Here is a 12,173-nt window from a genome sequence, read left to right as displayed (position 1 = left end):
CGGCGGCTAAGAGGGGATCTTATTGAAACATATAAGATGATTAGAGGTTTAGATAGGGTGGATAGTGATAGCCTTTTTCCTCTGATGGAGAAATCCAGCACGAGGGGGCATGGCTTTAAATTGAGGGGGGGTAGTTATAGAACCGATGTCAGGGGTAGGTTCTTTACCCAGAGGGTGGTGAGGGATTGGAATGCCCTGCCAGCATCAGTAGTAAATGCGCCTAGTTTGGGGGCGTTTAAGAGATCCGTAGATAGGTTCATGGACGAAAAGAAATTGGTTTAGGTTGGAGGGTCACAGTTTTTTTTTTTAACTGGTCGGTGCAACATCGTGGGCCGAAGGGCCTGTTCTGCGCTGTAATGTTCTATGTTCTATGTTCTATGTTTGTATCCCTCCATTCCCAGGCTGCTCATGTAACTATCCAGGTAAGTCTTAAACGATGTCAGCGTGCCTGCCTCCACCACCCTACTTGGCAGCGCATTCCAGGCCCCCACCACCCTCTGTGTAAAAAACGTCCCTCTGATATCTGAGTTATACTTCGCCCCTCTCACCTTGAGCCCGTGACCCCTCGTGATCGTCACCTCCGACCTGGGAAAAAGCTTCCCACTGTTCACCCTATCTATACCCTTCATAATCTTGTACACCTCTATTAGATCTCCCCTCATTCTCCGTCTTTCCAGGGAGAACAACCCCAGTTTACCCAATCCCTCCTCATAGCTAAGACCCTCCATACCAGGCAACATCCTGGTAAACCTTCTCTGCACTCTAACGCCTCCACGTCCTTCTGGTAGTGCGGTGACCAGAACTGGACGCAGTACTCCAAATGTGGCCTAACCAGCGTTCTATACAGCTGCATCATCAGACTCCAGCTTTTATACTCTATACCCCATCCTATAAAGGCAAGCATACCATATGCCTTCTTCACCACCTTCTCCACCTGTGTTGCCACCTTCAAGGATTTGTGGACTTGCACACCTAGGTCCCTCTGTGTTTCTATACTCCTGATGACTCTGCCATTTATTGTATAACTCCTCCCTACATTATTTCTTCCAAAATGCATCACTTCGCATTTATCCGGATTAAACTCCATCTGCCACCTCTCCGCCCAATTTTCCAGCCTATCTATATCCTGCTGTATTGCCCGACAATGCTCTTCGCTATCCGCAAGTCCAGCCATCTTCGTGTCATCCGCAAACTTGCTGATTACACCAGTTACACCTTCTTCCAAATCATTTATATATATCACAAATAGCAGAGGTCCCAGTACAGAGCCCTGCGGAACACCACTGGTCACAGACCTCCAGCCGGAAAAAGACCCTTCGACCTCTGTCTCCTATGGCCAAGCCAGTTCTCCACCCATCTAGCCACTTCTCCTTGTATCCCATGAGCCTTAACCTTCTTAACCAACCTGCCATGTGGGACTTTGTCAAATGCCTTACTGAAATCCATATAGACGACATCCACGGCCCTTCCTTCATCAACCGTTTTTGTCACTTCCTCAAAAGACTCCACCAAATTTGTAAGGCACGACCTCCCTCTTACAAAACCATGCTGTCTGTCACTAATGAGATTGTTCCTTTCTAAATGCACATACATCCTGTCTCTAAGAATCCTCTCCAACAACTTCCCTACCACGGACGTCAAGCTCACCGGCCTATAATTTCCTGGGTTATCCCTGCTACCCTTCTTAAACAACGGGACCACATTCGCTATCCTCCAATCCTCAGGGACCTCACCCGTGCCCAAAGAAGCGACAAAGATTTCCGTCAGAGGCCCAGCAATTTCATCTCTCGTCTCCCTGAGCAGTCGAGGATAGATGCCATCAGGCCCTGGAGCTTTGTCAGTTTTAATGTTCCCTAAAAAACCTAACACTTCCTCTCTTGTAATGGAGATTTTCTCTAACGGGTCAACACCTCCCTCCGAGACACTCCCGGTTAACACGCCCCTCTCCTTCCTGAATACCGATGCAAAGTATTCATTTAGGATCTCCCCTATTCCCTTAGGTTCTAAGCATAATTCCCCTTCTTTGTCCCTGAGAGGACCGATTTTCTCCCTGACAATTCTTTTGTTCCTAACGTATGAATAGAATGCCTTAGGATTCTCCTTAATCCTGCCTGCCAAGAACATCTCGTGACCTCTTTTTGCCCTTCTAACTCCCCGTTTGAGTTCTTTCCTACTCTCTCTGTATTCCTCCAGAGCTCCATCTGTTTTCAGTTGCCTGGACTTAACGTACGCCTCCCTTTTCATATTAATCAGATCCTCAATTTCCCTGGTTATCCACGGCTCTCGAATCCTACCTTTCCTATTTACAGGCACATGCCTATTCTGCAGCCTTATCAATAGTTCCTTAAAAGACTCCCACATGCGAGACGCGGACTTACCCTCGAACATCCTCTCCCAATCAACATCCACCAATTCCTGCCTAATCCGGCTATAGTCAGCCTTCCCCCAATTTAGCACCCTGCCCGTAGGACAGCACTCATCCTTGCCCATTACTATCCTAAAGTTAACAGAGTTGTGGTCACTATTTGCCACATGTTCCCCTACCGAAACTTTGACGACCTGACCGGGCTCATTTCCCAGAACTAGGTCCAGTATAGCCCCCTCTCTAGTCGGGCTATCTACATACTGTTCCAAAGAACCTTCCAGTACGCATTTTACAAATTCCTCCCCGTCCGGACCCCCAGCTCTAAGCACTTTCCAGTCTGTGCCAGGGAAATTAAAGTCCCCCACTATCCCCCAGAATCTCCTGACATATCCTTTCCTCCACTTCCCGTGGGCTGTTGGGTGGTCTGTAGTACACCCCCAGCATAGTGACTGCACCCTTCCTGTTTCTGAGTTCCACCCACAGCAACTCAGTACATGACCCCTCTAAGTTGTCTACCCTCTGCACCGCGGTAATATGCTCCTCAACTAATATCGCTACTCCCCCACCTTTTTTAGCCCCTCCTCTGTCTCGCCTAAAACACTTATACCCCGGAATATTCAGCTGCCAGTCCTGTCCTTCTTTTAACCAAGTTTCCGTCACCGCAACCACATCCAAATTCCGCATAAGCATTAAGGCCCTAAGTTCGTCTGTTTTACCCGTTACGCTCCTCGCATTGAAGCAGATGCACTCCAGACCTCCAGGCCCACTCAGGTCATCCTCCTCCAGAGTGCTCCTCTTCTTAGCTAGCCTTGCCCTGGCCCCCAGCTCAACCCCAGCCTCAGTATTTACTGACCTACTGTTTTGTTCCCCACCCCCCTGCCACACTAGTTTAAATCCTGCCGAAACACTCTAGCAAAACTCCCAGCCAGGATATTTGCTCCCTTCCAGTTAAGGTGTAACCCATCCTTTCTGTACACTTGCCATCCTGACTTGAAGATTTCCCAGTTATCTATGAATTTAAAACCCTCCCTCTTGCACCAGTCCTTTAGCCACGCGTTCAACTGTAGAATCTCCCTGTTCCGAGCCTCACTTGCACTAGACACCGGGAGCAGTCCAGAGATTGCTACCCTGGAGGCCTTACTTTTTAGCCTAGCACCCAACTCCCTGAATTTCTCTCGTATGACCCCCCTGCTCTTCCTACCTACATCATTTTCACCAATGTGTATAATCACATCCGTTTGACTACCTTCCTTTTTAAATATGCTTCCTACCCTCTCGGAGACATCCAGTACCCCGGCACCAGGGAGGCAGACTACCATCCTGGATTCTCGTTCACTCCCACAGAACCACCTGTCCGTGCCTCTAACCATTGCGTCCCCCACAACTATCGCTCTCCTAAACCCCTTCTTTCCCTTCCGGACCCCTGAGCCTGTCTCCGTGGAGGCGATCTGGTCCTCGTGGCTTACCCCTGGAGGGTTATCCCCCTCCACAGAATCCAAAACAATATACCTATTTTGGAGGGGGACAACCACATGGGATCCCTCCACAGACTGCTCACTCCCTTCCCTTCTCCCATCTGTTGCCCATTCCTTTCTTTTATGGGAGACTGCCACTGGGGTACTTTCTGGCACATCACCCTTCTGACTATTACCCCTCCTAACTGTGACCCACGTGTCTTCCTTCCAAGACCCTGGTGTCACTACCTGACTATAACTTTTATCTATTAATCTCTCATTTTCCCTAACTAAACTGAGTTCATCGAGCCTCAGCTCCAGCTCCCTTACACGATCCTTCAGGAGTTGCAGTTCCACGCATCTGGCACAGATATGGACTTCCGGGAGGCAAGTTGTCTCCAGGAACTCCCACATCCCACACCGAATGCAGTATACTAGCACCCCACTCATGCCTCCCACTCATACCAGCCATGTCCTTTTTAGTTTTTGGGAGATAAAACAAAAAAGGCGGTGTAACAGAAGAAAAACAAACAACCTTCCTCGCCTTCGCCGAAGCCCTGTGAGCCAAAGCCCTTACAGGCCACACTCTGCTCCCTGCTCACTCTGCTGCCCGCTCAAAAGTGCGGCCTGCTTTTAAACCCTCCAAAAAACCTTCCCCAGGCTGCTCCTGGACCTACTCCCTGTTTTGAAAAAAAAACCTCCCTTTTAAATTAGCCCTTTTTAAACCTTCCCCAGGCTGCTCCAACTGAGATTAAATCCAAACAAACTGAGATTAAATCCAAAACTGATATTCAATCCGAACAACTGAGATTAAACCCAAACTGATATTAAATCCAAACAACTGAGATTAAATCCAAACAACTGAGATTAAATCCAAACAACTGAGATTAAATCCAAACAACTGAGATTAAATCCAAACAACTGAGATTAAATCCAAACAACTGAGATTAAATCCAAACAACTGAGATTAAATCCAAACAACTGAGATTAAATCCAAACAACTGAGATTAAATCCAAACAACTGAGATTAAACCCGAACAACTGAGATTAAACCCAAACTGATATTAAATCCAAACAACTGAGATTAAATCCAAACAACTGAGATTAAATCCAAACAACTGAGATTAAATCCAAACAACTGAGATTAAATCCAAACAACTGAGATTAAATCCAAACAACTGAGATTAAATCCAAACAACTGAGATTAAATCCAAACAACTGAGATTAAATCCAAACAACTGAGATTAAATCCAAACAACTGAGATTAAATCCAAACAACTGAGATTAAATCCAAACAACTGAGATTAAATCCAAACAACTGAGATTAAATCCAAACAACTGAGATTAAACCCAAACAACTGAGATTAAACCCAAACAACTGAGATTAAACCCAAACAACTGAGATTAAACCCAAACAACTGAGATTAAACCCAAACAACTGAGATTAAACCCAAACAACTGAGATTAAATCCAAACAACTGAGATTAAACCCAAACAACTGAGATTAAATCCAAACAACTGAGATTAAACCCAAACAACTGAGATTAAACCCAAACAACTGAGATTAAATCCAAACAACTGCGATTAAACCCAAACAGGTGAGTGCAGGTCATCAGGTCCTGGAGACTTATCTGCCTTTAATCACAGTTTATTCAATACCTTCTCCCTCGTGGTGGTTATTGCACCAAGTTCCTCTGCATTAACGACAGTTTTTGGAAAATCTTCACTATTCTCTACCATGAAGATAAAGGCAAAATATTGGTTTAGCGCCTCTGCCATCTCTGTGTTCCTCATTAATACCTCACCAGTATTGTCCTCTAAAGGGTCATCATTTACTTTACCTATTCTCTTCCTCTTTATATACTTACAGAAGTATCTGTATTTATGTTTTCTGCTAGTTTCCTTTTGCAGTTCCTCTTAGCTCTTTTGATTCTATTTTTAGTAGCCTTTTGCTGAACCTTAAAGTTCTCCCAGTCCTCCAACTTATCACTAGCTTTTGTAGTAGTTTGGTGTGCCCTAGTTTTTGCCTTTATTTCCTATTTGACTTCCTTTTCTAGCCATGGAATGTTTTTCTTCCTTTTACAATTCCTCTTCCTCTCAGGAATATACTTTAATTGAGAGGTATTCAATATCTCCCTGAATATCTGCCATTGTTCCTCAACTGTCAGATTATGAATAGGTGTGGAGGTCACAGGGTAGTTGTCATGGGTGACTTTAACTTTCCAAACATTGATTGGAACCTTTATAGGTCAAATAGTTCGGATGGGGCAGTTTTTGTACAGTGTGTGCAGGAGGGTTTCCTGACACAATATGTGGATAGGCTGACAAGAGGTGGGGCCACATTGGACTTGGTACTGGGTAATGAACCGGGCCAAGTGTTAGATTTGGTTGTGGGAGAGCACTTTGGAGATAGTGACCATAATTCGGTGTCTTTCATTATTGCAATGGAGAGGGATAGGGCCTTACGGCAGGGCAAGGTTTATAATTGGGGGAGGGGTAATTATGATGCGATTAGGCAAGAATTAGGGAGCATAAGATGGGAACAGAAACTGTCAGGGAAAGGCACAAGTGAAAAGTAGAGCTTGTTCAAGGAACAAATACTGCGTGTCCTTGATAGGCATGTCCCTGTCAGGCAGTGAGGAAATGGCCGAGTGAGGGAACCATGGTTCACAAAAGAGGTTGAATGTCTTGTCAAGAGGAAAAAGGAAGCGTATGTAAGGATGAGAAAACAAGGTTCAGATGGGTCGCTTGAGGGTTACAAGGTAGCAAGGAATGAGCTAAAAAAAGGGCTTAGGAGAGCTAGGAGGGGGCATGAGAAGTCCTTGGCGGGTCAGATCAAGGAAAACCCCAAGGCTTTTTACTCTTATGTGAGAAATAAAAGAATGACCAGAGTGAGGTTAGGGCCGGTCAAGGATAGTAGTGGGAACTTGTGCATGGTGTCAGAAGAGATAGGGGAGGCGATGAATGAATACTTTTCTTCAGTGTTCACCAAGGAGAGGGACCATGTTTTTGAGGATGAGAATGGGATACAGGCTGATAGGCTGGAGGAGGTAGATGTTCTGAGGGAAGGTGTATTAGCAATTTTGAAAAACCTGAGGGTCGATAAGTCCCCTGGGCCAGATGGGATATATCCTAGAATTCTTTGGGAGGCAAGGGATGACTTTGGGAGGCAAGGGATGAGATTGCAGAGCTTTTGGCTTTGATCTTTGGGTCCTCACTTTCCACGGGGTAGTGCCAGAGGACTGGAGAGTGGCGAATGTTGTTCCTCTGTTCAAGAAAGGAAATAGGAATGACCCTGGTAATTATAGGCCAGTTAGTCTTACTTCGGTGGTTAGTAAGTTCATGGAAAATGTCCTGAGGGATAGGATTTATGACCATTTGGAAAGATGCAGCTTAATCCGTGATAGTCAGCACGGATTCGTGAAGGGTAAGTCTTCCCTCACAAATTTGATCGAATTCTTTGAGGAGATAACTAAGTGTGTAGATGAAGGTAGAGCAGTTGATGGCGTATACGTGGATTTTAATAAGGCGTTTGATAAGGTTCCCCATGGTCGGCTCATGAAGAAAGTAAGGAGGTGTGGAATAGAGGGAAATGTGGCTGATTGGATAAGTAACTAGCTATCTCATAGAAGACAGAGGGTGGTGGTGGATGGAAAATTTTCAGACTGGAGACCAGCAGTGTACCACAGGGATCAGCGCTGTGTCCTCTGCTATTTGTGATTTTTATCAATGACTTGGAGGAGGGGACTGAAGAGTGGGTCAAATTTGCTGATGACACCAAGATTGGTGGAGTAGTGGATGAGGTGGAGGGCTGTTGTAGGCTGCAAAGAGACATTGATCGGATGCAGAGCTGGGCCGAAAAATGGCAGATGGAGTTTAACCCTGATAAGTGCGAGGTGATTCATTTTGGTAGGACAAATTTCAATGCGGATTACAGGGTCAACGGCAGGGTTCTGAGGAATGTGGAGGAACAGAGAGATCTTGGGGTTCATATCCACAGATCTCTGAAGGTTGCCACTCAAGTGGATAGAGCCGTGAAGAAGGTCTATAGTGTGTTAGCGTTTATTAACAGGGGGTTTGAGTTTAAGAGCCGTGGGGTTATGCTGCAACAGTACAGGACCTTGGTGAGACCACAGTTGGAATATTGTGTGCAGTTCTGGTCACCTCACTATAAGAAGGATGTGGAAGCATTGGAGAGAGTGCAGAGGAGATTTACCAGGATGCTGCCTGGTTTGGAGGGTAGGTCTTATGAGGAAAGGTTGAGGGAGCCAGGGCTTTTCTCTTTAGAGCGGAGGAGGATGAGAGGCGACTTAATAGAGGTTTATAAGATGATAAGGGGGATAGATAGAGTGGACGTTCAAAGACTATTTCCTCGGGTGGATGTCGCTGTTACTAGGGGGCATAACTATAAGGTTCATGGTGGGAGATATAGGAGGGATGTCCGACGTAGGTTCTTTACTCAGAGGGTGGTTGGGGTGTGGAATGGACTGCCTGCTGTGATAGTGGAGTCGGACACTTTAGGAACTTTCAAGCGGTTATTGGATAGGCACAAGGAGCACACCAGAATGATAGGGAGTGGGATAGCTTGATCTTGGTTTCGGACAAAGCTCGGCACAACATCGAGGGCTGAAGGGCTTGTACTGTGCTGTACTGTTCTATGTCCTGCCCTCATTTTTTTGTGCCCAGTTTACTTGGGCCAACTCTTTCCTCAGGCCTGTATCTATCATCAAGGAAGAAATAGCGAGACATCTGGATATAAATTGTTCCATTGGTAAGACGCAGCATGGGTTCATGAAGGGCAGGTCATGTTTGACTAATTTGGTGGAATTCTTTGAGAACATTACATGTGCAGTGGACAATGGGGAACCTGTGGATGTGGTGTATCTGGATTTCCAGAAAACATTTGACAAGGTGCCGCACCAAAGACTGCTACATAAGATGAAGGTGCATAGTGTTACGGGTAATGTATTAGCATGGATAGAGGGAGGGCGGCACGGTAGCACAGTGGTTAGCACTGCTGTTTCACAGCTCCAGGGACCTGGGTTCGATTCCCGGCTTGGACCACTGTCTGTGTGGAGTTTGCACATTCTCCTCGTGTCTGCGTGGGTTTCCTCCGGGTGCTCCGGTTTCCTCCCACAGTCCAAAGATGTGCGGGGTAGGTTGATTGGCCATGCTAAAATTGTCCCTTAGTGTCCTGAGATGCAAGGGTTAAAGGGATTAGCGGGTAAATATGTAGGAATATGGGGGTAGGGCCTGGGTGGGATTGAGGTCGGTGCAGACTCGATGGGCCGAACGGCCTCTTTCTGCACTGTAGGGTTTCTATGACTATGAACAGGAAGCAAAGAGTCGGGGTAAATGGGTGCTTTTCTGATTGGTGATCAGTGACTCGTGGTGTGCCTCAGGGATCAGTGTTGGGACCGCAATTGTTTACGATTTACATAGATGATTTGGAGTTGGGGACCAAGTATAGTGTGTCAAAATTTGCAGATGACACCAAGATGGGTGGAAGAGCAAAGTGTGCAGAGGACGCTGAAAGTCTGCAAAGGGATATAGATAATCTAAGTGAGTGGGCGAGGGTCTGGCAGATGGAGTACAATGTTGGTAAATGTGAGGTTATCCATTTTGGCAGGAATAACAGCAAAATGGACTATTAGAAACATAGAAACCCTACAGTGCAGAAGGAGGCCATTCGGCCCATCGAGTCTGCACCGACCACAATCCCACCCAGGCCCTACCCCCATATTACTTAAATGGTAAAAAATTGCAGCATGCTGCTGTGCAGAGGGACCTGGGTGTCCTTGTGCAGGAATCTCAAGGAGTTGGTTTGCAGGTGCAGCAGGTAATTAAGAAGGCAAATGGAATTTTGTCCTTCATTGCTAGAGGGATGGAGTTTAAAAACAGCGAGATTATGTTGCAGCTGTATAAGGTGCTGGTGAGGCCACACCTGGAGTACTGTGTACAGTTTTGGTCTCCTTACTTGAGAAAGGATATACTGGCACTGGAGGGGGTGCAGAGGAGATTCACTAGGTGGATTCCGGAGTTGAGATGGTTGGATTATGAGGAGAGACTGAGTAGACTGGGGCTAAACTCATTGGAATTCAGAAGAATGAGGGGAGATCTTATAGAAACATATAAGGTTATGAAGGGAATAGATAAGATAGAAGCAGGGAAGTTGTTTCCACTGGCAGGTGAAACTAGAACTAGGGAGCATAACCTCAAAATAAGGGGGATCAGATTTAGGACTGAGTTGAGGAGGAACTTCTTTACACAAAGCGTTGTGAATCTGTGGAATTCCCTGCCCAGTGAAGCAGTTGAGGCTACCTCATTGAATGTTTTTAAGGCGAGGATAGATAAATTTTTGAACAGTAAAGGAATTGAGGGTAATGGTGAGCGGGCGGATAAGTGGAGCTGAGTCCACAAAAAGATCAGCCATTATCTTATTGAATGGCAGAGCAGGCTCGAGGGGCCAGATGGCCTACTCCTGCTCCTAGTTCTTATGTTCTTATTACTCTGCCCAACGCTAAAACTCTACTATGGCACACTGTCTTCTCTCGCTCAATCTGAAATTCTAGCATGCTGTGATCACTCTTTCCAAGAGGATCTTTCACAGCAAAACTATTTATCAACCCGTCTTCATTGCATAAACTAAATCTAAAATAGCCTGCTCCCTGGTTAGCTCCATAACATATTGCTCTAAGAAACAATCCCTCATACGCGATTACCTTTGCCAATTTGATTAATCCAGTCAATATGGAGGTTAAAATCACCCATGATTACCATTGTACCTTTCTCACAAGCCCTCATTATTTCTTGTTTTATACTATGCCCCACTTTGGAAGCATTGCTCGGGGGCCTGTAAATTACTCCTATCAAGATGTTTTTTCCTTTGTTTTTTATTTCTACCCAGATCAATTCAACACGTTCGCCCTTAGTGTCATTTCTTAATACAGCCTTGATATCATCTTTAACCAATAAAGCAACTCTACTTCCTTTCCCATCCTGTCCTTCCGGAATACTGAATACCCTTGGCTGGGCCTGTACAGGATGAATGGGGCTGGGGATTTGCTGTGGAAGGTTGCGGCTGTGTGTGAACTGGGGGAGGAGGGATGTGTGCGTGCACAGGCTGCCCTTGTGGTGGGCATGGGTGTGGCTGTGGACGAGTGGCTGGTGCAGACAGGATCCGCCAAGGTTCAGTTTCTCAGGGCCATGTGTACTGTTGGCACAGTCTGATTCTCCGTGAAGATTGACCATGTGACAGGTCCATTAACCCACAGGCTGATATTTAATGAGTGAACCTTGGGCAGAATCAGGCGGGAACCACAGCGACGCAGATGGGATATCTCCTGTGGTGCCTGAAGGCTAACTGTTAACTTCTATTATTCTTCTTTTGTACAGGGTTTTGGTCGGGCAAACCATGAAATAACTACAACGATCCTGAAATCCAGGTACCCAGACTACAGTGTGACCTGGGCAAATGAGGGTTACTGAGGTGGCCTGACTGCTCTGTCTCCTGGGGTAGTACAGCGCAACTGTTCCAGTTTGTCAGCAGCTCCACTCATTTCACTGGACCCTGGTTGGAGATGCCATAATCGTGAATGATTGAGATCTGAATTAAATTATCACTGAATCTTTCTGCACTGCATAAGAACAGATTTGTCTCTCGTGTCTCTGGAGCTGAGTGTCTACAATCTATACCACAATCCAATCAACCCCGCTCCCGTCCTTTCCCACACCAACCTTCACAGACTGGGTGACTGGCTCTAACTGTGAGAGCTGGAGTTCATTGGGCCAAAGTGTGAGCTCACCCATTGTGGACCCAAGAAAGGTTAAATGGTTAGAAGCTAGGAACACTGCACTGAACTTCCACTCGTACCCTACTGCACCCAGCTAGACCCGTGCTCGTTGCGCTGGATTCGCTGTCACTGCCTATTCGTGCTGCACTGTGTTAGGATCCCAGTCTAGAACACAAAATATATTGTGGAACCAGACTAGATCCTGACAAATGTTCCATTTTGGCATGAATGTGAGGAAAAGGTACTTCACTCCTAGAAGGGATCTTTTATTGTAAAATAAACTTCATTTAATAACACAGTCTAAATATAGCTTGAACAAATGAAGCAGCTTAACTATTAACAGTTGAACAATAGTTAAAAATGAAAAGGAAACAACTTTAATTTCTAACCTAGGTTCCCCTGGGATTTCAGATTAGTGATTGACTGGGCCATGTAATGATGTGGTTTATGTGCATTCCTGTGTCTGTCGCAGAGAAAAAGCTTTTGTAGAAAGCAGTTTAGTTTGCAGCTGAAGCCTGGTTACAGGGCGGCATGGTGATACAGTGGTTAGCGCTGCTGCCT

General features: G+C 45.9%; 1 protein-coding gene across 1 annotated transcript in view; it reads left to right on the top strand.

Moving 5' to 3' along the window:
* Nucleotides 1-11,452, top strand: part of phpt1 (phosphohistidine phosphatase 1) — a 16,170-nt gene extending 4,718 nt beyond the window's left edge. Inside the window, exon 3 of the mRNA XM_078226719.1 lies at nt 11,215-11,452. Coding sequence (XP_078082845.1) covers nt 11,215-11,307 — 93 coding nt within the window. The 3' untranslated portion in view covers nt 11,308-11,452. The remainder of the gene's footprint in view (nt 1-11,214) is intronic.
* The last annotated feature ends 721 nt before the right edge of the window (nt 11,453-12,173 follow it).

The sequence above is a fragment of the Mustelus asterias genome, chromosome 13 (assembly GCF_964213995.1).
Source record: "Mustelus asterias chromosome 13, sMusAst1.hap1.1, whole genome shotgun sequence".
NCBI lineage: Eukaryota > Metazoa > Chordata > Chondrichthyes > Carcharhiniformes > Triakidae > Mustelus > Mustelus asterias.
This window is presented reverse-complemented; position numbering and strand designations above follow the sequence as displayed.